General features: G+C 36.3%; 1 protein-coding gene across 1 annotated transcript in view; it reads left to right on the top strand.

The window, feature by feature from the left end:
• The window catches only part of TMEM67 (transmembrane protein 67), a gene marked incomplete at both ends in the record, with an annotated part of 34,157 nt that extends 8,027 nt beyond the window's left edge, over positions 1–26,130 (top strand). Inside the window, 22 exons of the mRNA XM_082304039.1 lie at positions 540–602; positions 2,805–2,959; positions 3,079–3,187; positions 4,810–4,896; positions 6,857–6,922; positions 9,120–9,276; positions 9,671–9,794; positions 10,969–11,074; positions 13,657–13,713; positions 13,808–13,906; positions 14,381–14,479; positions 14,847–14,933; positions 15,680–15,779; positions 15,880–16,019; positions 19,118–19,258; positions 19,715–19,795; positions 20,958–21,074; positions 22,119–22,235; positions 22,318–22,422; positions 22,778–22,880; positions 25,464–25,606; positions 26,050–26,130. Coding sequence (XP_082160165.1) covers positions 540–602; positions 2,805–2,959; positions 3,079–3,187; positions 4,810–4,896; positions 6,857–6,922; positions 9,120–9,276; positions 9,671–9,794; positions 10,969–11,074; positions 13,657–13,713; positions 13,808–13,906; positions 14,381–14,479; positions 14,847–14,933; positions 15,680–15,779; positions 15,880–16,019; positions 19,118–19,258; positions 19,715–19,795; positions 20,958–21,074; positions 22,119–22,235; positions 22,318–22,422; positions 22,778–22,880; positions 25,464–25,606; positions 26,050–26,130 — 2,337 coding nt within the window. The remainder of the gene's footprint in view (positions 1–539; positions 603–2,804; positions 2,960–3,078; positions 3,188–4,809; positions 4,897–6,856; positions 6,923–9,119; positions 9,277–9,670; positions 9,795–10,968; positions 11,075–13,656; positions 13,714–13,807; positions 13,907–14,380; positions 14,480–14,846; positions 14,934–15,679; positions 15,780–15,879; positions 16,020–19,117; positions 19,259–19,714; positions 19,796–20,957; positions 21,075–22,118; positions 22,236–22,317; positions 22,423–22,777; positions 22,881–25,463; positions 25,607–26,049) is intronic.
• Positions 26,131–26,331: the final 201 nt, after the last annotated feature.

Genomic DNA, 26,331 nt, shown 5'->3' with positions numbered 1-26,331 from the left:
TATTGCTTGAAAGCAAGCAAAAAGCAGTATTCAGTTTTCCTGACAGCAAATATTGGTCTTGATTTCTGAAAATGCAGCCTACTAAATAGTATTTTATTGAAAACATGTCTTTTCAGTTGCTTACAGTATGTACGAAAGCTATGTTTAGTCCAAATATGAGTAGTTATAGAAAGCAGGTTGTGAAATAATTAATTTGGCAAATATGATCCTGAGCTAAATTTACCACGCAGTCAACACCTTACCCTTGAAATCATTAGTACTTCCCTTGTGCGGTAAACTCCTTTGTCACAGAATCCATATTCAAAAGTTAAATACTTCTGCTCTTGTTCTGTACATTTTGTCTAATTTAGTGAAGTGAAACAAATTATTGCATTATGGTTGTGTTTTCAACTGAGCTGGTTTGATTTAGACATTTACAAAGGACAGAAAGCTCTTGAAACAAAATAAGTAGCATCTTTTAGCTGACAAAGTTTTCCAGATGGTTACATTGTGGTTAAATTGTTCTGAACAAAGATAGTGAAGCAGTTTCTTATTTACAGGGTATAACACTGACATCGGCATGGTTTCTGAAAAACCTGCAATCCTCAGCCTCTGCCTGCTGGGTGAGTTTCACTAATGCTTGCGGTTTGCTTTTTTTATACAGAAGCGATACTCTGTATAAAAGCATGGGACTTTAGTTTTTGGAAGTTAGCTTGCTTATTTTTAAAGAATCTTATTTTGAGATTACAGTAATTAAGAAAGAAATATATGTACAGAATGTTTAGAAAGAATATTGAGTGCTAGTCAATGTTAATGCAAGTGTCCAGGGTTGGAATCTTCACAAGGTGAATGGTGGTAAACAAAAAATCCTGCAATAGTCGGTAGGTATGTGAACTGTTATTGAGTATATCCAGCAAGTGATCACTCAGAAAATTAACTTCTTACATCCTCGGTATTGATTGGCAGCTGGTCTTTACCTCTTATTTGGCTTTCAGGTAATCATTCTGTTTTGTGATGGAGAAGGGTAACCATAGAACCATCCTTTTTAGCTTTTCTTTGATTTATGTATGCAAGTGCTATTTACCATTGTATTGGTCTGGGTGGCAGCAGCCATGGGTGGAAGAGTGGCTGCGGCAACAGAATCATACACACTTGTGAAGGGGATGTGCCTCTGCCTCCTTTTTCCCAACTCTGTTATCACACATCCTCATTTGCCTTCCGTATTCCTCTCCTCAAAATCAGATTTTAACTTCTCAGGCCCTACCTTGTCTCCCAATCTGTCACGACCCAAAGGGTTACCTGGCTTAACAGGTATAGAAAGATCACAACAGTGGGTTTGCAGAATTCTGTAATACACAGGCACATGGAGTCTTTATTTCCTACATTTCTTTATTACCGATTACTACAAATTACTACTAGGAAAGTGAGTATACTTACAATTAATAAAGCACGTATATATGTATTACAATGGTAGCAGCAATAAATAGTAGCAGCAAGCATATATTTCAATATTACAAGTTACTACAAAATTGTCACTAATAAAGCAGCAAGTACACTTATGATCAATTACCTATATGCATGCCTATGTAGATATATTATTCAAAACAGTACCAATACAGTGCTCACCAAACCGCTTCCAGAAGTGGGGCCTCGAAATTGACAACAAACAAAGTCCCGCTTCGAAGATGATCCATGTTGCGGAGTCTGGAGTCAGCCAGACGTCCCCAGCAATGGTCTGATAACTTGCCTAGGAGAGCTCATAGACAAGTTTGTGCAGGGGGAGTTCTCTGTGTGTGTGAGAGAGAGAGAGAGAGAGACAGACTGAGTGACAGACAGACAGGGACAGATTCATTCTCCATTTTGGGTAAAAAAAAAAGTCATTTTTATATCGCAGAGACATAAGGGGGTGTAGGACAGCACCACAGCTCCTTGGTTTTGTGCTTATCAATGGTATCTCAGGATGTCTCTGGTGTTTAGGTACCCAGCTGCCCTTCTCAAGGATGTTTCTGATTCCCAGGCCTAGTTCCCACGCTGGCAGGCATTCTCTCTGTCAGTATTTCAGCAGACTTCTGTTCAGTATTTTCCCAGATCACCTTTTGGCTGCTCCCATCACCATCTCATACACACAGCTCTGAGATGTATTCTCCTACTTATCCCATTCTTTTTCACAAACTGAGACTATCCTCATCACTTACCTAAGTTTATCCTGTTTGTCTGCCTCAGCCTGCTCAGCTCTTCGGAGGTGCTGCCTGAGTGTAACCTGCAACTCCTGATCTGACCCACACAAAGGCAATAGGTGTTGGCAAGTTAATACTAGTGCAGTGATCACTGCACACAGATGCCAGGCATCGCTTCTGTCTATCGCATGGCAGTGGTTTGTTTACCAAAATTGAACAATGGTATAAATATAACATAGTTGAGGAACAGCAGAATAAAAAAAGTACTAAAACTGAAAAGAAGATATTTACGATACATGCAACTATAGCTGTCAGTCTTAGGTCTTTGATGGAGTCATCTTTGTCATACAGCCTAAGTGATGTTAAACATTTTGATTCTTACTTGGTTTTCTAAATGCAGATTTTGACATTTCTGTCACAACTGAAAAAGCGAGAGCATTGATTTCGTGCTGCCATCTGCAGACCTATAAAAATCTGGTACCTGAAGAGCTGGAAGAAAATATTAGGTGTTGACAAAGTGAAATCACTTTGAAATAAAAATGAGGGTTTAGGACTGTCTTATTAAAGATAACATTAATTTTATGACTGCCTCACCAAAAGGAAGGGTAAAGAAATACTTTTCTGTGTTCTTGTGTTTCTCCACTGCAGTTGTACTCCAATCTAACAGCATGCCAAGCTCTTGGAAATATGTGTGTAATGAACATGAATTCATTGAGTTCTTCAAGTACTGATGCCTGTGGTTTATTTCAGTATATTTATGTCAATACAGCAAGGCTAGGCATTGTTCATTCAGTAGCCTTCTGGTAAGTTGCCTGTTCTATAACTTCAGTCTTTAATAGTGTTTTATGGAAATTATTATTCTAAATGTTCTTTGATGCAAAACGTTATGTTTCTTTAGAGAAAACATTGTAATTGTTTTCAGGAGGCATAATCTTCCATGGCTATATTACGGTGATCAACCAGGATTAGCATCCCAAGTGCTTGAGGCAAATCATTTCCCTGCAATCTTCAGTTTTAAAGGAACAGATAAGGTAGGTGTTGGGTAGTAGACATGGGGAAACAGGCATTTGGAAGAGGACATAATCACATAAAGAGGTTTAGATTCATTGCAGATGTGGCTCCCCTAAAGATAATTTTTGGGCAGTTAGTGTAACAAAACTCGGTGTGAGATCTTACGGAAGAGGAAGGTGATATTTATGTAAAAAATCTCTAGGTAAGATGATTTTACTGACTTACACTCACTTGCTTACACATTTAATTTGCTCACGCTCTCACACCCACATTCTCATAAGGCCAAGATTGCTTGCCTGAGTGGTTTGACCAGGATCAATTGTGTGTGACACAAGGAACAACGGATGCCAGCTATTAAATTCTCATTATGTCCCCAAGGTTATTCTGGATTGGCAGTGATGAACTAGTAATTAGACAAATCTTTTATACCCCATATGAGTTAATAGGTGTTTTGGCATTGTCCTTTGCTTCAGAGTCTTTTTTCTTTCAGTCTCCATAAATCTGAAGCAAAGCTGGTCTTTAGCTTTTTCCCTTGTTTGAAATACATACATCCTTTTGTCAGTTTTCCTGGTGAGCTAATTGGAAAAGAGGAGTATATGTCATGTATTGTAACTTTGTTGCCATTCTCCTGGTGCCAAGATGCAGGATCCTTTGCTGACAAGTTGTCTGTGCAGTGGTTTTATCAGAACCCATTTCTCAGCTTTATTGCTGGGAACAGTGTTCTTCATTATTGCTATGCAGTGTTTAACCCTTTCCTTCTGTTGCTTCTGGTGCTTACACACACATTTCTATCCATACTTCATTTATACCAACCTTAATATCTCTGTTACAAATCTCTTCAAGTTGAGTTGTATCAATCAGCAATGGATTCAGTCTATTACTCCAGCCTTTTCCTGTTCCTACAGTGAATTAGAAAAAAAAAAAAAGAGGTGAGGAAAAACAATCATTTCAATGTTAACAAAGCCAGGGATCCATCCCTGGGAGGGATAGACTCCTTAAGTAGCTTGTTAACTGCCACAGTTCTAAGAAGGAATCAAACAGTAAATCAAAGAGTAAAGCATTTAATTTTACGGATTCATTGTAAAATTAGAATAACTGGACTAGTTTATTCAGGTTAAGCTTATCACAGGAAGTAAGTAATGCTAGTGATTACCTGTTTGTCAGTTATACTGCCAAACTTATCTTAAGTTTTCTTATTGACTCTGAAATAATAGTTTTTTTCAGCCATATTCTAAAAGGTTGTGTTTTAAATTAAACAATGTTGCAATGCAGCTTCTGTTTTAACAACTAAAATACTCGTTATTCTTCCCAACACTGAAGGTCCTGGAAGGCCTCAAGATCCCAACCTGGAATACAGTAGAAATCTGCATAGATTTCTGATTAATTTAGGGCATGTCTACCTGTATAGAAGTTCCTTTGGAACTTTTTCTATGTCACCAATGAAGCTGTAGAATTGTAAAGTATGTTTTTTAAAAAAAGTAAACTACCAAAACCAAGATTGAAAACATAAAATCAAAGGGAAAAAATGAAGCATTTAGCTGAAAGTTTTAGGGAAGCATCATACGATGAGACAGCAGTCCCTGAAATGTGTATGTCCACTTTATGGCAGTTTCATTGTTTCTTTATCTTTTTTCATCATCAGGATGTAAAGCTGCAATTTATTGCAGCCTCATTTGATGCAGCAGGAAACTTTCTTAAGTGGCAAAATTTGGAAGGAGGCATCTTACAGGTACATTCAATTTTAATTATCTTTTGTTGATACCATAACGTTCTGATTGCCTTTAGCCAAATTAAGACAAAAGCCAAGAGTTTGGTTACTACGGTAGTGACAGTTCATAAGATAGATAACCATAGAGCTAGATTAGGGCAAATAGCCCTTGATTCTTGGTCACGACGATCTCTACAAAATCAAAAGTATAAATTCAGCAACATTGCCCTCATCCATTGGACCAATATAGATTTGGAATATTGGAAAGCTCTGAAAAACAGCACTAGTCTTTTAGAACCAACTATCTCTTTTTTCCATTCAGCATACAGTTACCCATGTACATAATCAATTAGCCCTCTTTTTCTTGGTGAGAAAAGTATATTCTTTAGCTCTCAGTCCACATACATTTATAGAAAATTCTGGGAGTATGTCCCTATTGGATGTTGTCACCTGTTTTCACACATTATGGGGATGCCAAGCAAATCGGTGATTATGTCACTATCAAGAGAGGTAGGAAAACTGATCTACCACTGCATTTTCTTTCAGTTTTCTTGGGATTTTTTGTTTATTTCTTCTGGTTTTAATATAAAATATACACTCTGGCCAGCAACTGCCTGGCTTTTTCGTAACAGAAAGTTATAAAAACTTGCTGGGAGACTTTACACAGAATTGGGGAACACTGGCTAGAGTACCCTGGGACCCTCAGATTTCAGTGGCATGTGCACATTCTACTTCAGCAGTACCATGCTGTATAGGGTGTGAAAAACGCAAGGAAGAAGCAATGGAAAGCATAATTGAGTAATTAGCCTAACAGCAGAAACTGGCAGCTGCGAAACTGAGTAGAATTTGTTTAGCAGTCCGGTGGTGATCTAGGCACTCTCAGCAATTCCCTAGGCTGGCAACAATAGCAAGAACAATTGGGAATTGTCTGTCCCCTTTTCTAGGCTTTTCATGTCACTCTTGGAGCACATCACTTCAAATGCTCCAGTATCTACAGAAGAGCAGCTGACATTCAGAATTTAAATAGTGACGGCTATTTCTTTTGTTATTGTCTCAGGATAAACTGTCTTGCATCTGCCTCTCAAATTTTAAGGAAAACTAGTGTCTGAGAAAACAGGTTACCAAGCCAATTACTGTGCATAGAAAATGAGATATTCTGACATAGATTTTGAGGTTTATTGGGACACATTAATTTCCTAAATGCAGAGCTTTTAGTAGCTATTAAAAATCAATGGGAAAGGAATAGTTTTTCCATTCAAAGCCTCTTTTAATGTCATAGATTGTGTATGATGATAATACATCGCAGTGCTAAAGCAACCTCAATGCGTAATTTTAGCAATTCCCAGAATTTCAGTTGCACACTAATAGAATTGTGTTTTATGTAAATTTAGACTTGATTTTCATTTTGGGAAAATGGCTGTGCCCTCCACTAAGTGCCATGCTCATTTAGTTAGAATTTGGCCCATTTTTCTGGGTTCTGCTTTGAATGACTTGTTCTTAAATGTAAAAGTTACATTGAAAAAGGAAAAAAAAAATCTGTTACTTGCCATGATAACTTTGATCCTCTGAGAATGCTAGCTTAAGAGAAAGGGAGCAATATGAATGTGGAGTTCTGTTCTCATGGGATTCTCGGAATTAGCAGAAGCCACTAATAAAGCTTGAGGCAGCACAGTGCATTGAATCCTGAGAAAGATTATTCTTACCTGTTTGGATGCTGCTGTCCACAGATTTCAACTTCAGTGATGGAACTGAAAAATACTATGCAAGTATGAATAAGCTAAAACAGCGTTTTAAGAACACCAATATTAATACAATAAATAATCCTGTTTACTCTTCAAAATCAATCCCTCTCTTCTTAAAAAATAGAACAAAATATCTTTTGTGAGAACTGAATACATAAACTGCTTGGAGTACCTGTGAATATTTCATGTGAGAAAATGATACCTTTGAATTAACCTAATTATAATTATGTTTTGTTCAGCTTTGTCCTGATACCCAAACTAAATTGAATGCAGCCTATATATTTGGAACAACTTACCAACAAAGTGTAAGTAAAAGAAAAAGTGTTATTCTGAATTTTGAATTACGTTGCTTTATACGTCATCAATAATTCAGCGCATATTGAAGGACCTCTGGAGTTTAGCCATAAGCTGCAACACGGACTTCTCTTTTGTGAAACTGTTGCTTATTTTAATTTATTATTGAGCTAAATAAATGTATTTTTTAAAATTATTTAACTATACATCACAAAACTTGTTTACTACATAGGATAATCAAAATAAATTGAACTGGCATTTGTATTAGTGAGGCTGCTGACTTATCAGTGGGAGAACATAATGCCTGGATTCTGACAGTCATATACTTTGCATTGTAACTTCTAATTTTCCTGCCTCCATTTTTGGACAGGTTTCATACGGAAAGAAGGCATATGCAATCATGCCATGCCTGTATGTTGTCCCCATTAACTCTTTAATGTATTCCCTGATTTCAGTGAATTCAATACAGAGATTGAAGGCAAGTTTTAATCAAACAGATGACTCATCAGAGGAAGAGATTCTTTAGCTCTCTTAACTATGGGAAAAAATATTGGACTTTTCACACCTTACTCAACATCAGGAAAGGGAGAGGGGATAGAGCACTTGAGCTTGTGTATACTTAGATGCTAAATTCAGCCAGCCACAGACATGGTTCTGCCAGCAAAAAAGCTTCATTATTTTTTGTCACTTATGTGTTAAATGGGGAGGTGGTAGTCTCTTTGGTGAGGAGGTGGAGATGTAACATCTTTATTTTTATAGAACTCCATATGTGTGCGCAGCATCTAATACCTATATATCCATTAATATTATTTATTAACTCGTGTACATTCAAAACCATTCCCCACATTATGTGTTGCAGTGTAAAAATATATAAACTCTGGCTGCTGTTTGGGTGATATGAAAGTCTTGTAGTGTAATAGCTGTCAAAGCTTTAGTCCTTGAAAACTAAAGAGTTTCCCAAAGAATTTTGAAAAATCTTTGTTAAATATTTTTACTCTTCCATATTGTTTAATGTTGTTTAATCCATATGTCAGTAGAACGGAAACTTAATTCCTATTTAGGATCATTGAAGTGGTCGAGTATGGTTATTCTTTTTTTTTGTACTTTTAAAAATCTTATGTATTTGATATATTGAGTCTGTAGAACCTGTTGTTAAGTATTAACAACAGTTAATATTACTGGGTTTAAATACAAATACCAATAAATATTAACTTACCAAGTATTTTTTAATGTAATTATTTTCATGGATTGTATGCATCACTTCTTTTTTTCCTACAGCTTTGGAGAAAACATGGTGGACATGTTATATGAGTATTTAAAGACCTCATGGTTGTTCACATATGCAAAAAACTACCTACTTTCACATTTAATTTCTTCACACAATCACAGAGTGATTGAGGTAGGCAGGTTCCTCTGGAGGTCATCTTGTCCAATCCCCTACTCAAGCAGGGCCACCTAGAGCAGGTTGCCCAGGACCGTGTCCAGACAGCTTTTGAATATCTCCAAGAAATGAGACTCCACAACCTCTCTGGGCAACCTGTGCCAGTGCTTGGTCACCCTCACAGTGAAAAAGTGTTTCCTGATGCTCAGAGGGAACCTCCTATTTCGGTTTGTGCTCATTGCCTCTGGTCCTGTCACTGGGCACCACTGAAAAGAGCCTGGCTCTGTCTTGTACACTTTCCCTTCAGATATTTCTACACATTTATAAGATCGCCCCTGAGCCTTCTCATTGCCAGGCTGAACAGTCCTAGCTCTCTCAGACTTTCCTCATAGGAGAGATGCTCTAGTACCTTCATCATCTCAGTGGCCTGCGCTGGACCATATCAAGTAGCTCTCTTGTATGGCGAGCCCAGAACCAGACGCAGTACTCCACAACTTCAGCGTTTATGTTTCTTGACTTTAGTGTTTATGCTTTCTTAAATTATATGTCTGTGAAATTTGCTGAGATTTTTTTTTCCTAATCTGTTGAAAAATGTTACCAGAGCTTCATTCTCCACATTAGTCATTCTAGTCAATTGCAGTAATTTCCAAGAGGTTTGTATAAAATCATTAGTACTTTGTAATTGCTTGCAAATAGCTGGAATGCCTTGTCTTTTGCGAAGAAATGGGATAGATTCCACAATAATTTTGTAGGGGAAGAATCCACAACTTGATAAAATCATTGAATGGCTAAAGTGATCTCTTTATTTTAACATGTTTTTCTTGTAGTGCAAAATTTCAGTTTCCAAGCTTTTATTGGATTTTGCTAATCCAATCTTTTATGACCTGTTCCTTGAGTATAATGGTGACAATGGACAACAATATCTTTGGGCTGTGCCAGTTTTAAACTTGAATCTTCAATACAGTGAAATGTTTGTTAATCAAGGTAAGACTGTCGTAGTAACATTTCTGTGAATTTAAATAACCTGAATAACTTCAAATCGAAAGAATTTGTATTAAATACTGTTACTGAGTTGTTTTTAAAGATGCCACAACCCACCGTAACTTGTTTCTGTTTTAAGAATTTAATATTTTGTGGGCAAGTTCTGATAGTGTTAAATGCAAGCTTTGGTTGCATACACCGGCCCAATCAATAATATGCACAAGTACAGTACTCTAATTTAATTATGTATTTGTTTAAGTTGAAAATAAACAATTTTACATTCTGAATACAGTTATATGTATCACATAGTTACATGTATCCTTTCTACTAGATTTCATTCTTTTTGTGTATTGAATTAGTTTTTTAAATATTATGTGATTCTCATGTTTTTTCAAAGGCAGTAATATGAACAACTGGCTTTTGACTCGCCGATTCTTTTTGGTGGATACGCTAAGTGGAAAAGAGAATGACTTGGGAAAACTACCAAGAGTAATTCGAATTGCTAGCAAAATAACAATAAGGTGATTAATTGCATATAATATATCAGTCCATAGAAAATAAAGCCAGTTTTGTGCAGTCTGCATTTTGTTGTCTTAAAAGAAAGTTGTTTTATTATGCTGTTATGTCCTGTGCTGCTTTTTCCATAGCAGACTTGGAAATAGCAAGAGTTTCCATAGGTTGTTCTGATCAGTGAGCAAGAAAACATAACATTGACTTGTGGGGGTTAAAATTACTGTGATTACTTTCCAGGTAAGATGGATCAGACTATGTATGCATAATGCAAGTTAGCAGGCATTCAGCCACCTCTTAGAAAAAGGTGTCATCTGGAAAGACCTAAAAACTCCTCTGTTAATTCTTTTTCAATGTGTATGTTACTGACTATACAAGGATGCTATTTCATACTCCATATTCTTTTTTGCAGTATCTTTACAGACTGTTGCCTATTCTGTTTTACAATCCAGAATAGGCTTGTAGTAATTTGACTGAAATTGTGAGACTACCTGTTAGGGTCGTTACTGATAGTTCATCTCAACTGGAATATGTTTTGGAAATGCCTTTTTTTTCTCCTTCTTTATGTAAATTCTTCCTCTGAAATGACTGTCTAAAATTTGACATCTCCCTTTTCCTTCAGCTCTTCTTCACAACTTACTAGTTAAAAAGATCGCTGAGTAGCACTGAGTACTGATCCATACAAGTCTTCTTGAAGATTAAGTTAATGTACTAACTCCATTTGCTGAGAATTACATATTAGATTATTTCAAACAATAAGGATTACCTTATGTATGTTAGAAGAACTCCCCCCCACCCCCCTTGGAAATCAGGATAATGCCAGAAATTCAAAATAAATATAGAAAAGGTCATTCTGTAATGTTTTGAGAAAAGTTACCTTTTGGAATTGACTTCAATTGCAGCTATCATAATGTGAGCAGTAGGTAAAGATTGATTCAGGCATTTTCTTACAAATAAGCAATCCTTCCCAGCTTTTTCTTTTTATATATTTGTGTACATGCCTTTGCACATTGGTCACTTTTAAAATGTGAATTGCCGTGTCATTGGGTTTGAAACTCACATTTTATTGATCAGGTTGTTCTGTTCATTTAGTATTTTCTTATTAGTACAAGTTTCAATCAATACTTTCCAAGCAACTCATCCATTTTCTGTATTAAAAATAATACTCTGTTTGTATTTCTGCAGTATTCGTCTGGTATCCCATACTCAGAGAGGAACTATCTACCCTCCTCTACTTACTATTGCTTACACAGATGTGCTTATCCAAAACCCTGAAACCCAGAGTGTGATGGTGAGATCTTTGTGCTGTCTTAATTGAACTGATTTGTTAATCATACTTTTAGTTCTGTTGGGATTCCAGCTGAGTGAACATTTTGAGGGGGTTGTAAAAATCTAATAAGCAGTTTCTAGTTCTGCTCAGTTTTGAAGTTGCATGTTTTCGCTAAAACGTAAAGCTTTTAAAACAAAGCAGTTACAAGTATTTTCTTTCTAATTTATCTTGAGTCTTTTTTAACTTAAAATACTTAGAATTTTACAATTGGTTGTATAATCCTAAATTAGGCTACAGTTCAAATAAAATTATATGCACAGAAAATAACAGGAAAAGTACTCTACGCAATGCACTGAAAGCAGCAACTTATGCAGGAAATTAAGAGGAGGTTGTTATGACACAGACATTTCAGGTCACCTGTAGTTTAAGTTAAAATATTGGTAATATATCTAAAACACCCTTTAGTGTTTTGTCTGCTGTGTATTATTTTACAGCACGTCTCTAAGAATTAAAGTAAAATAATCCAAAAATCTGTAGCCAAAGGGGCTGGAGACCAGTGTGGGGGATCTTCCTCAAGTGAAAGACACCACGTTCTGCTGCAGCAGATGCAGAAGGGGCGTTTCCTGCTTGCCCTTTTGCCTGCCACGACGGGCAGCAGCTCAGATGTCCTATTCCTGTGCCTTGTTTGCTTGTTAGATCACACTGCTTTAAAAAGTGGAAATGTTGAGCTTAATATAGTGGAATAATCATTCTGCTATTAAAAAAATTATAGTATTAACAGTTTCTGCTTGTCAGCCTTCAACAGTTCAGGCTTCCAGTACGGATAGACGTCTAGCTAGAAATTTCGGGTGCTAGAGCCATTCCTTGCATTCCATATTAGCTGCATGAAAGGAAAGAAGAGACAGGGAATTAGAAAGATAGAAAAATTAGTCAGACACTTCTTCCCTGCCTAAATGATGTCTTTATTTAACCACAGAAACAGCACTGTTTTTAGAAAATAATTCATTCAAATGGCAGTGGTGGGAGCAATTGTTTTCAGTTTCTCTAGTTTATGTTATACTGTATACTATACGTATCCTGGGCTGCATCAAAAGAAGCGTGGCCAGCAGGTCGAGGGAGGTGATTCTGCCCCTCTACTCTGCTCTGGTGAGACCCCACCTGGAGCACTGCATCCAGCTCTGGGGTCCTCAGCTCAGGAAGGACATGGACCTGTTGGAGAGGGTCCAGATGATCAGAGGGCTGGAACACCTCTGCTATGAGGAAAGGCAGAAAGAGCTGGGGTTGTTCAGCCTGGAGAAGAGAAGGCTGCGGGGAGACCTTATTGCAGCCTTTCAATACTTAAAGGGGGCCTACAAGAAAGATGGGGACAGGCTTTTTAGCAAGGTCTGCTGCGACAGGAAAAGGGGTAATGGGTTTAAATTAAAGGAGGGTAGATTTAGACTAGATATAAGGAAAAAATTTTTCATGATGAGGGTGGTGAAACACCGGAACAGGTTGCCCAGAGAGGTGGTAGATGCCCCATCCTTGGAAACATTCAAGGCCAGGCTGGACGGGGCTCTGAGCAACCTGATCTAGTTGAAGATGTCCCTGCCTATTGCAGGGGGGTTGGACTAGATGACCTTTAGAGGTCCCTTCCATCCCAAAGCATTCTATGATTCTATGATTTCTATTTCACTTATTCACATCTATACTTGTTCTACTTAGGTTTTGTCAATTTTGGATGTCTTGTTGCATTTGACAAATTTTATGCAACTAAAAAGATGCAATGAATTTCATTCCAAGTTCTATAAACACTGAGCTTCTAGTAACTGAGCATATTTAGACTTAAATCCAAGTGAGGTGATAGAATGAGCTCTGACAGGAACAAATGTTTTGGGAAGCCAAGGGCAGAGGAGGGGGAGGGATTGGTTTGGGGCAGTTTTGTCCTTTTTTTTTAAACTGAATTAAAATACTATTCATTATCATACTTGCGTTAACTTTAGTCTTGCAGTGACAAAGATTCAGGCCAGAATGCTATAAAACCAAGACAAATGTTTTCTCTTCCTTGTACAAATCTTTTAGACCAAAGTCAAATAGGTCTTAGGTTAGATAGATATTTAAGCTTGAGGGAGCAATTTTGATGCTTCATGACAATTTTTATTTCATTCAAGCTGAAAAAAGAAATTGATGTCTGAGCTATGTGAGAGCTCACTTTATGATTTTGCTATTGGTGTAATTACATTAGTTACTTTTAATCAACACTTTTTAATCAAAATGGCAAGTATCAAACCTTTGATGTCTCCTTTCAGAAGGAAAAAAAATTATGCACATTTGAAGGGATTATAATTAGGTACAGGCAGTAACGTGCAGATAGCAGGCATCCATCCCCAGCATTACTATTGGTAAAATCTGCAGTAAGTAAGTGTAGCAGAGCACATGCTAGCACTAAGCCTAGCACTGTGGCACACCAGGTCAAATGTATGCAGTAAAAGAAGGTATATGTTGTATAATAGCCTTAGATGGGAATTCCCACCAACCAGAAGTGTGAAAACTACCACTGTCTATAATGGTTGTAGCATTTCAGAATTTCTATGCAAATTTACTTTCTGTATCTTAATATTCAGGTTTCCTTCTCAGTCAATTATGAGATGAATCAGTCAGAAGCTCAGATTCAGACTGATGTAAGTTGTATTGCCCTTAATTTGTCAATATAATGATTTACTTCTATTTTGTGGTTTTTAAAAATATCTGCAAATAATTTTTCATTCTCTTCAGATCACGTTGGGTGTGTTGGGTGGGCTTGCAGTGTTGTGGTCCCTTCTCAAGACTGCAGGCTGGAAGAGGCGTACAGGAAGCTCTATAATTGACTTGCAGGTATGAACAGCTGGTAACCTAAAAAGGGACACGTCTTTCTCTCTTTAAGGAGACCTTTGCCGTCTTTCCCTGTGATACAACTATTATGTTTCTTAAGGTAGCTGAAATAATTTCTAGCCTAGCTGCATAGAACTGTGACCTGGAGTTAGGCTCACTTGAGGAAGTAGGGGTTTTGCCTTTTTTTGGATTCTGATGTTGTCATTTAGGAAATATTTTTGCTAAAAATAAAGGTATTTACAGAGCTATTCTGAGCAATTGAGTGGTCTTAGTTTTCAGATCAATTCTTCTTTGAACAAAGACCAGCATGTAGAAGTTTCAGGTATTGAATATACCATGAATATACGACCATAGTATAGGCTACTTTTTGGTACTAGAGTTTCCTGTAGTGTGAGCTGCATAACATTTTGTATGAGTGTACATATGCATTACTTAATTAGTTTTACAGATCTCTACAGTGTGTTTTTATAATTGCAGACTGTTTTGAAGTTTTTACTGTTTTATGCTGGAGACCTTGCCAACGTTTTCTTTGTCATCACAGTGGGCACAGGGATTTATTGGCTTGTGTTCTTCAAAGTAAGTTTTTTTCCAGATTTGGGTGTTATGAAAACCTATTAATATTGCATATATTTTTACACAAAAATTCATTTTCATTCTTTCTTTTTTATTTCTTTTTTTTTTTTGCCTTTCTGGTCAGACTATTGAGGCAAGTTCTATATCATACTCTGGTCTGTGTGCTTAAATTTTTGTGTTCACCTGTTTCTTTTCCTTAGGATTCATTGTACTTGCAGTCTGCTTAATAGTCTCTTAAAATATTTTACAAATTCAAAATGATTGAGCATTAAATATTGACCTTTTCTGCAAAGCCTTATTCACTCTTAAGCACTTAGTATGTTGTTACATATGCTGCCCACGCTGTTTCAATGTAACTTCTCAATTACAGGCTCAGCAGTTTGTCTCTGTCCTTTTACCACTTCCATCTCAAGAAGAAGATTTTATTACATACATAGCATGTGCGTTTAGTTTAAAGGTAAATGTTTTTTTCCTCAGGCATTAAAGACATTTCAAGATATGCTTCTGTATATTTTCAGTAGGCTTGATTTTAAACATCTTGTACAGTTCATTTTATTAGTGTATACATGTACACAATTATTTTATTCGAAGAATTAAGTCATTTTTCCATAGACATTTATTTTTTGTAGTCTTTATATGGAAACAAATGTCTAAGGAAGATAATCTATGGAAAATTAGTCTTTCAAGAATAAAGGTGTAAAGAAACCCAAATAAAATAACACCATATCAAGAAAGCAAGTGCTTTCTTTTAAAGCAGAATCTAAGTGCTGTCAGTTCCTGATTAAAAAGAAGACAGATTAAAATAATAATTATGTTCAAGCATACTTGTAGAATTCAGAGATCGGTATTCTGTCTTCATGGGAAATGCAAGTATTTTATTAATTATGGGTATTATATTGAATTGGTATTCATAATACAGGTTAATATGTTATGGGAAAATACTTAGTCAATTTTTTTGGAATTTGTTACTTTGCTGTATTTTCTTCATTATTTTGGACATCGTCACATGACTTACCATTACTCCAAGCTTTTAAATTTAAAAAAAAAAATGTATCGAAAGTTGGTAACAAAGTTGCACTGTCAAGTATAGTCAAGTATATTACTTTATGTTTAATGAATGGCATGTGCAATGACTGTTTCTTCGTTTTTGTCTATATGCTGTTGCTGTCCTTACTTGTTATATTTCTCCTTTTTCTTTCTTAGGCTTTGCAATTCTTACAATTGCTGGTTTCACAACTTACTATAGATATTTTCTTTATTGACTGGGAAAGACCTAAGGGCAAAGTTCTTAAAGCAGTTGAAGGTAACACAAACTATGCTTGTTTGTATAAAGAGCTTTGGTTAAATTCAGATATTACTCTGAAGTATAAATTTCAGAGCTTTATTGTATGTATTCTTTTTAGGTGAAGGTGTTATTAAAAGTGCTGCTGCACCTGTGAGCATATGGAGGACATATTTTATAGCAAATGAATGGAATGAAATTCAGACAGTGAGGAAGATAAATCCCCTCTTTCAAGTGCTTGCAGTTCTTTTTTTTCTGGAGGTATTATTACTACAATTATTTTTGTTATTGTTATTAATTTTTTTATGATTCACATCCAGAGTGTAACATAAGGGTCTGGTTTTTAATTCTTGCATTCTCTGTGGTAATAGTGGATGACCTTTGAGTTCACTTGAAAACATGTAACTTAGTAAAATAATTATTTTAATGCGTTTTTTAATTTATATGTATGTATGTATAGGTCATTGCAATATTTCATTAAGGAAGACTTAAAAAAAAAAAAAAAAAAAAAAAGCAAACTTTAATTACCTTAGAGACCTTTGTTAGTTTTGCTTGGTTTTTTTAAGGTAATGAGTTACCCTAAATGGCTTAAGAGACTGATAAATCTGTGTACACACTCAATTCTTTATTTACCTACTGGCTCCCTCCTGCCATAGCCTACAGCTTTATTTCTGATTTCATATTTGTCTGAACTGAGCTTCCTTCCTCCTAATTTGCTACAGTGACCTTTTAGAAAGCAGGAAATGGAATGTGCCGGTTCTGTTCCTGATGGCATAAGACAAGGCAGTATGCCTTCAGTTACAGCTTAAGGATATGTGAGAAATTGTGCTTTAGCTTTTCAGAAACATTTTGGTTTGTTTCTTCTGTAGTTTGGGAAGTACTTTTATTTTGGGAAGTATTCTTAAAGCGTGTGGCATACAGTTGTTTACATGAGGTTCTTTTACATATTTTCAATACTTTTATTCATTTTTATATTTCTGTTTTTAAATTTCATATTTTTCTTTTAAATTATATACAGTAAAACCCCCCTAACTTTCCTCATTCACTTCATCCATTTTTTTGCTGTTGGTAAATACTGGCCAGGAACAACTTCTGCGCCATGTTATGAGGAAGGAGTGGGAGAAAAGAGAGCATGTATTCCCCAAACTAACTAGTTTCCTTGGGTTCCTCTTCATAGGCTCCAGGTATTACTAGAAGAGAGAGGCTACTCTTAGTAGAGAGTGATTAACATCTTGCTCTATAATTCCTGCTATGAATTTTCCTCTGTAGAATCCCTTTCTTGCCGCTGATGGTGGAGGAACTCATGAAAGATACCTAAATAGGCCGAAATTGGTATTTGTGAAAACCTCAGATAATCTGTATAACTTTCATTCTCATGCTGGAGTTTGGAATGTCGTTTCCCCAGAAGTATAACGCATGGGGTAGATATGGCAATCAGCTGCTCACTACAAGGGGGAACTTCTGTATTGCTCAGAACCTGTCTTCTTGGGTTACCAATGTTGATAAAGTGACTGTTCAGTTCTCATTAATCATGATGAGAGGCTGTACAGTAGTAGAAAACAAGCCAGGAAAAGTAATAGTTGGAGGAAGTTGGAAAGCGTCTCGCTCCCCTCAGGCCTCATGTATGGCACCAAAGCAGCCGCTTGGTTGGCACTGGTCGCCGTGGCAGTGTTCACTACATGGCTAGTGCAGATAGCGCTCTGGCAGCAAACGTGAGCTTTTCAATATTGTACTGGGTCTGGCTGGGATGGAGTTAATTTTCTTCAGCCCATAGGGTGCTGTGTTTTGGATTTGTGGCTAAAACAGGGCTGATGATAACACACCAATGTTTTGGCCATTGCTGAACAGTGCTTGCACAGCATCAAGGCCCCCAGCGAGTAGGCTGGGGCTGAGCAAGAAGCTGGGAGGAGAACACAACCAGGCCAGCTGACCCCAGCTGACCAAAGGGATATTCCATACCATATACCATCATGCTCAGCAATAAAAATGGAGGGGAGGGATTTTCTGGGGACTGGCTGGGTGTCGTGGTTTAACCCCAGCCAGCAACTAAGCCCTACACAGCCGCTCGCTCACTGCCCACCAGTGGGATGGGGGAGAGAATCGGCTGGGTAAAAGTGAGAAAACTCATGGGTTGAGATAAAGACAGTTTAATAGGTAAAGCAAAAGCTGTGCGCACGAGCAAAACTAGGAATTCATTCACTACTTCCCATCGGCAGGCAGGTGTTCAGCCATCCCCAGGAAAGCAGGGCTCCATCACGCGTAACGGTTACTTGGGAAGACAAACGCCATCACTCTGAATGTCCCCCCTTTCGTTCTTCTTCCCCCAGCTCATATACTGAGCGTTATGTCATATGGTATGGAATAGCCCTTTGGCCAGTCTGGGTCAGCTGTCTTGACTGTGCCCCCTCCCAGCTTCTTGTGCACCTCGCAGAGCATGGGAACCTGAAAAGTCCTTGACTAGTGTAAACTCTGCTCAGCAACAACCAAAACATCAGTGTGTTATCAACATTATTCTCATCCTAAATCCAAAACACAGCACTCTACCAGCTACTAAGAAGAAAATTAACTCTATCCCAGCTGAAACCAGGACACTGGGCATTGGTCTGCTTGTGGGAGGGAGGCAGTGATTGCCTCTGCATCACTTCTCATAGGGTTTTTTCACCTTCTTTTTCCCTTTTCTTTGCTTATTAAACTCTCTTTATCTTAACCCACAAGTCGTTTTCCTTTTGTTTTTCTTGTTCCCCATCCCGCTGTGGTGGGCATCAACCCACCCCAAATATGTTTCTGGTGCAGCTTCAGTTCTGAATGATGTTCACAAAATTTTCACGTCTTAAGTGTTTCAAGACATAGTGTTTCTCTCATCTTTTTTATTTGGGAAGTTTTTCGAGGTTGTTTGTTTAAAATAGATTCAGCCTTGAAGACAGTGGAGGGAAATACATTTCTGTTCAATAAAAACAAAAAAAAAAACAGTTTCTTGCAGTTGCAAAACAGATAAAAAATTTGTTTTAACACTGGAATATATAGGACCAAAAAGCTGGAATTTGGCAGAAATAATATCCCTATGCAGTCTAACAGCACAATCTTTTGGAGTTTTTCAGTAAAAATCAATGTTGACTTGTGAGATTTAGGTGTTTGAATTTATGTATCAACACATATGTACAGTTTATGGTTTTAATTATGTTTCTCAGTAATAACACTGAATCACACACTTGGGCTCTATCATAGTGAACATGCTACTATTCCCAGGTCCATTTCTCCTAATTTTTTCTTCTTACTTCCTGTTATGATGGAAAAAACAGGGTCATAATTGATATTATTCATTGCCTCATGTTGTTATATTGACCTTCTTACCTCTTCAGGTGGTGGGATTTTCAAACCTGGCTTTAATGGATTCTTCTTCCAGTCTTACAAGAAGCAGTGAGAGTTACATAGCTCCTTGGAGCCGCATTTTAAGATTTGGTGTGTCTGCTGCACTCTGGCTAGCCATTGCCTTCTTACAGGTGTGTGAAACACATGACATACTGAATTATCATTTTCAGGCTGGTTCTTGGAAGCTAGAATATATCACTAGGCCATCCATACTATGTATCGTAGCATTGGGTATATTCTTAACTGTTTTGCTTGATGGTACACCTTTAGAACTCAAAATGAAACTTCTGAGCTATGAGACATCTTACTCTGTAGTCAGAATTTTAATCCTCTCAAAGATGTGAATTTGTGCAACTACTTTGTTTTGTTTTACACAACTTTGAAGCATCTCCAAGTTGAAAATGAAAAGCAGGTCATTGCTACAATTTGCTTCTTAGAGGAAGGATGTCAGTCCCATTTCATAGAGTCCAATGCAATGGTGGCCACCACAGAAGTCTGTAATTTGTGGGTGTTAGACTGTGAAGTAAATTGGTTAATAAAGTTAAATCTGATGAACTAATAAAGAAAATTTGGTTGATTTATTTCAGATTATATTTTTTTCTGTGTTTTATGAAAGATTTGTTGAAGATAAGATAAGCCAATTTGTTGATTTGTGTTGCATGAGCAATGTAAGTATTTCTTTGTCTCATTTGTACAGTGGCATTTTTAATAGAATAATATATACGATAGTTTTAAGAATATTGAATTACATTTATTCATTTAATTTAATCAGAGATTACTAGCTAACAGCCAAAGTCAATGTTTCTTTCAGCTCATTTTATTGGTGCAATCTACAAGAAGATTTCAGTTAAACTTTAATTGGAAAAAGATTCTGGAATCATAGGTATCAATATGTTCTTCTAGATGTGTGATTTTTACGTTGTTTTTTTAAAGTTAAATTGGTTACACATGCTCATACAGAATTAAAAAGTAAAAAATTGTGACAGAAATTAGGTGTGGAACCATTTGCTGCCATTCTTTCTACTGGTTTGCATTTTAGTACCTTTGTCTTAGAGACACAGGTGTCTTGGTTTTATTCAATATGTTTATGTTCAGTTTCTGCTCCTGTCTTGTGGTTGTCCCTCAACCGCTGAACTTCATGGTTGTCCCTCCTGGACAATCATCACCTTTTTTATGCTTTTTCACTTACATCTGAACTACTTCCCTTTCTCTAGTTTAAATATGGGTCTTGAAGCTTTGTACTGCAGGAATTCCTTTTTAACCAAAGAAGAGTGCAGTCAGAACAGGTTGGATTAGCTCATTTGGCCAGAACTTTTTAAAAATATAGAGATTAACCCCTTTTATCAGCCTTTCCAGCCTTGGTTATTCCTCTTCTGTGAAAAACCCATGTAGTGCCTGGGTTGTAGAGAGAGTTAATTTTGATTCTTATGTGATATATAAGCATTGTATCATACTGAATGAAATTCTATTAAATACAGTCTCCTAGGAGCTCAACTGGAATCATGCATACATGTTATATATCACAGAAATAACTTTTGAATCAAAATGAAAGCTAATAACTTTCCTTTAATTTTTTGGCTCTGTGGAATTAAGTAGTGATCCTTGCTGTTGATAAACTAAACTTGAAGCTGGTGTGTGTATTTAGTTAAACATAAATAAAACTAATCAGTAATTGAGTTATTAAATATTTTTCTGCAATATCTATTTTGGTACCTGCCTACTTTGTATTTGTAGGGCTGGTCTTGCTGATCTCCACTGTGAATTCAAAAGTTCAAAAATAAAATTATAATGTTTAATTAAAGCATTCTTCTCTTCCCCCATCTCTTTTAGATTTCAGTGTTTCTCTTGTCGCACAGCTGCTTTGGTTATTATATCCATGGTCGCTCTGTGCATGGACATGCAGACACCAATATGGAAGAAATGAATATGAACCTAAAGAGAGAAGCAGTAAGTAAAAGCAGTAAAGTTTACACCTGCTCTAAATATTTCTTTTATTAAAAAAACCCCACACCTTTGCATTATGGATCTGCACTTGTGCATTACATCATTGCACCAAGTTATGATACTGAAAAGATACCAGCTGTTGGTAAGCTCATGGCCACATTCAAAAAGATGCATACCAAGAAGCTTTCATAAAGAGACAAATCTGAAAAACTCCTAATAAAGAGACATCTGGTCTTCCAATAAATTCTTTTATTCCATCTCTTCTTCTCTGGTGATGTAACCTATTATTTACAGAAATGAATTTGAGTAAGTATTTTTTCTAGTTTGTCGTATGTTGTATCTTGGCTGTAAGATCAGGCAAATGTAAAATCTCTAATACAAGATTGGAGCACTTTGCACTAAATTTCATGACATCTTGCACCTTTGTAGGGACAAGCAGGAAGACAGTACCTTAGAGAAAGGATATCGCTATTTCAATGATAAGTGGACAGAAAAAAACATAACCATGTGAAAATCAAATCTCAAACGTTGAAATGTAGAGGATTCTTTTTAGTAATATTTTTGACTTGTGTGTTCCTATAATTTTTTCTAATGGCTTATTTTAATATAATTTTGGAAAAAGCAGGTTTTTTTTCCCTATGGAGATGTCGAATTTTCCATTTTCTTGGGGTTTTTAAGGTTTATTAAATGTGACCTGAAAAACATATGGAAAAAGTCAGGAATCTAAAGCACGGAAAAAGCAGGACACGTATAGAATAAATGATAAACATAAAAGAAAGGGCTTCAGAATGAATGTCAAAAGATGTATTAGAAGGTAATGAACTGAACACAGGTGAAAAGAGGAGTATGTCTTTGTGACAGCAGGGGTCAGGATTTCATGTCCTAAGAAAATCTTGCTATAATAGAACCAAGAGTGCAGTGGATTCAACTATTTACAGATATTAAGTACTATGTGTACATGAAAGAGAGTAAATGAAAAGCTTTTGACTTTTTTGGGTCTATGAATGGCATTAATAATGTTAATTTACAATTGCTTTAATTGTATAGGAAAATCTGTGTAGTCAGAGAGGTTTGTTACCGAACACTGATGGCCAGACATTTCAGATTTCCATTTCAAGAACAATGCGACGGCACTATGACAGGATTCATGAAACTCTAACAAGAGTAAGTGAGATATTTGTGTTCTGTAAATGTTATTTAAAATATGTAATTTTTCTGCTGAAGTCATGGTCATGTTATCTTTCAGAAACGTGGTCCTGCTAGGCTTTTGGACTCATCTGCAAATACTTTTGAACAAAGCACAAGGGCATACAACGCCATGAACAAATTTCTCAGTTCTTTCATTGATCACGTATGTATATTGACATTACTATATTAAGGAAAATATAATTATAGTAAGTAAAAACTAAAATTGTAAATCTGAAAGACTGTAATTTCTCTTTAAGCATATGTGCTTAAAGACTTGTTGTTAAAGACTTTATGGCAACTGGAATAGTGCTTCATTAAAAAAAAAATTGGAGTACTGTCCAACAGTGCAGCCTGGTCTTAAAAATGACAAATCCTTTTTTGTTATGTACTTATTTTTGTCTTGGAATAGACCAGTGCTTTTTTTCGTTCATAAAGGTCTAAGTAGCTGTACTTCACTTTGTAACAAGTACTTCTTTGAAATCATAAAACAGGAAGTATTGTTTTTCCTTTTCTTATAGGTTCATAAAGAAATGGATTATATTGTTAAAGATAAGTTGCTGCTTGAACGGATTCTTGGCATGGAGTTCATGGAACCAATAGAGAAAAGTATTTTTTACAATGGTAAAAAGATTTGTGACTTGGTACTTGTACTATTCTAAGTATGTAGGTTTCTGTGTAGATTTCTTTCCCAGGATTTACAATCTAAACTGGACTTTACAGCAGGAGAGGTCATTAAATGACCGATTGTGAGGGAGGTATTTAAAGGATGTTCTTCAGATTACAGAAATCCTATTTATAATTTGTCACTCAACTGCAATGTTTTTTTCTTTTAGGCAACTGAAAGGATACTGTGTAGAGACGTGCATGTGTTTACGAAGTGCTCCTTTGACTTGCTATATAGATCTTTGTAAATGCAAAGACGACCCACAATATTTAAATAGCTCCATCCTTTTTTTTTTTTCAATATAGAACCAAACTTCTTATGAAACAACTAAAAGTACAGAGACAATTTCTTTAAAGAGGATATTGATCACAGTGAGGACGTTTTAGTGGAATACTTGATGTTAATCCACCACTCATCTTTGCAGGCTCCACTAAGTAATTTGGGTTCTTGAATATTTTATTTTGAAGCTTTTTAAGCGTTGCCAATACCTACAGCAAAAATGAGTTTTCCAGCAGAAACAGGGATGACACCAGTTCTGATTCTGTTCCCTGGAGCTATGCAAAATTGGTCAGACTTGGGTTCTCCAATGCATCATCCTGAATCCCAAGCCCATGCTAAACCTAGCCATAAGTATTTCCAAGTGACCAGTACATGTGTTAAAAATAGATTTAGTGAAAGTTCTTGACCATATCTCAACCTTCGGCCTAGGTTCCTAAAACGGAATCCCTGGAAGCTTGATGCTGTCAAACACCAATGCTCTAAAAACCTTAACCTATTCATAATTACTGCCAGGTGACCAGTACCTGCATCACTGGAATCCTCACCCAGTGTTACGCCCTCCATTGCCTCCACTTCCAAGGTTCTGAAACCCTGAGTCCTGGTCTCCTCCTATTATCAGATGCAGTCTGGGGACCAGTATCCACACTGCAATGAAATATGAGCTGTGAACTTAGGCCTGATACCAGTCTGCTTCCTCACTCCCTGAGCTGTACAGAATCCATCAAAAATTATCTATGAAAAACCTTAGTTCAGACCCTTATTCTACCCCTTACCATAAATACGGCCATCACCTGCCTGAAAACTAAAAATTAACTAGTGATCCAAGATGACGCGAGCCCTCATTTTGAGTCCCTCAAGTACTTGGCTCTCCAGCCTCACTGTTCAGAAACTCTAAACCTTATCAGAACCATAATCCAATCCATAGATATTACCAGATGACCATAACACATTCTAAACATGTCATTATTCTTCTATAATAGCAATCCACAGATTACATCACTGAGCTGTGCAGAGTTTTCCTGCTCTATGACACCAGGACTGCAAAAGCTGAAGCCTAATTTGAATCTCAAACCTTGCTATATAATCAGGAATGCAGCACATGCTTTCAAACGAGCCATGGTTGTAGTCTGATATTTTTGCTCAGTCTAGATGTCTGAGCTACACCTAGTTCATTAAAGGCTTGGGCTCTCCTCCCTTGTCATGGTGAAGCTCTATCTTTAGTAATAAATGTTGCCAGATAGCCAGTATCTTCCTTAAAACTATAACTAGGACTTTCTTCAGCCTCAGTCTGTGATTCCACACCTTGCAATATCAGTCATTCCAAAACCCTATTCTAAACCCCAGGTCTAGTCAGCCATAAATATTGTCAGGCATGGAATGTCTGAGTTAGAATTAAGTGTATAAGCATGGTGTGATGTCTCCAAATTGTTCAGTATTCAACAAAGATTTGGTCTTTTGGCTGCCATTGTTTCAAAGTTTATAATCGTAAGCATTGATATAAATACATTGTTTGATGGTTTAGACTGCCATGGTTCCCAGAAGTTTAGATACAAATCAGGATTTCATGGCAGTAGGACCTATACAATTTGTAATGAAAATATGCTGTTTCTAATAAAACTTGCATTAGACATTTTTCTGAAAAAGTAGAAAGAGGGAAAAGAATCTATTTTCTGTAATTGTTTATTTTAAATGTTCTTTTCTCTTTTGAAAGTGGTGCTTTTTGATAAAATAAAGAAGTGGATAAGTGGTCTAGACTACTTTGGCTATGAAAAAGGTATTTTAAGCTTAAAGGACGCATTTTCTGAGAAACTGTTAACCAATGAACAAAGATAATGTTAAGCCCTGAACCTCCTCCTAAGTAAGGCTTTAAGCATATGTTTTTATTGTTTTGTTGAGTTGGGCCCAGAGTTAACACTTGCTAAAAATTTCAGTGACAAGGGCATTACATCTGCTTCTTGTTCAAAGCAGCCTTTTTTAAACGATCCGGTTGAGATTTCAGGAGTGAATAACGTTGTGTGTGGCACGTGGGCTTTTCCTATTGTGTTCCATTGGTATTAAGCCATTTTATAAGTGAAAAGTTTTGTATTATTTTGCTTAAATAGAATGACATAACTAGCTCTTATGATGCCATAGAATGCCGTAACTAGCTGTTGCTCTGACTTTCCTTTTTCTTATCAGCTTTCTCAGCGTGGACTGATGAACTCCACAAACTTGCACTTCACAGAAATAATCATTTTTCAAAAATTATTTTCTTTCTGTAGATGAAGGACACTCTTTCAGTGATGTTTTGTATTACGGCAATGAGACAACACTGCTTATCTTTGATATCCTGTTTTTCTCCATTGTGGATCTGGCTTCCCAAAGTTTTGTTTTAGCTGCTATTCTAACATATTTGCAACAAGAGGTAAATTTTAATTTAAGAACAAAGTAATATTTAAAAAAAGTGGGTCAGTATGGAAGTTTATATAGTTAACTAGATAATTAAAGCAGTAAGTTAGCAGTTTGTGGTGGTAGAAGATTATATTGAGAGCTTATAAAATAGTTCTTTGATTTTTTTGTCATATAGGCTTGTGAGAAATTAATTTTATTCACATGCTTGTCATGAATAAAGAGGCTACAAATAACTTTCAATAGAAAATGCAAATATCAGTTAAAATGAATCACACATATTTCAGGGTGGAAAGATATCAGAAAAGATTTCAAAAATGCTAAAGGGAGTTAAGCACCTAATTCACTCATGTTATTTATGATTTAAAGATAATATGAAGTTATTATTTTATGTTAGGTACTGAAACATACTGTTTTAAGTATTTGTTTGTTAACACATTTTTTCTAAAATGTTCTTAGATATTTAGGTTTATTCGCAATACACTTGGGCAGAAGAATTTGGCATCTAAAACCTTGGTGGATGAAAGATTTCTCATTTAATTAAGAAGATGAAAAACTTTGTTGAGTAGTTAATCATGGAAATGATGTCCGTGATCAAAGCATCTCTGACCTACAGATTAATTGTAGTGCACTTTTCAATAATAATAATGTAATGGTTTTGAAATTTATAATTTTCTATATTGTGTGCTATTAAGCTTTATTTTTGTGTATTTACAAGTATTTTTTAATTTGTGAACACTA

This window comes from Platalea leucorodia, assembly GCF_965183815.1.
Source record: "Platalea leucorodia genome assembly, chromosome: 1".
Classification (NCBI taxonomy): domain Eukaryota; kingdom Metazoa; phylum Chordata; class Aves; order Pelecaniformes; family Threskiornithidae; genus Platalea; species Platalea leucorodia.
Note: the sequence above shows the minus strand (reverse complement) of the source record. Positions and strands in the feature narration are given on the sequence as shown.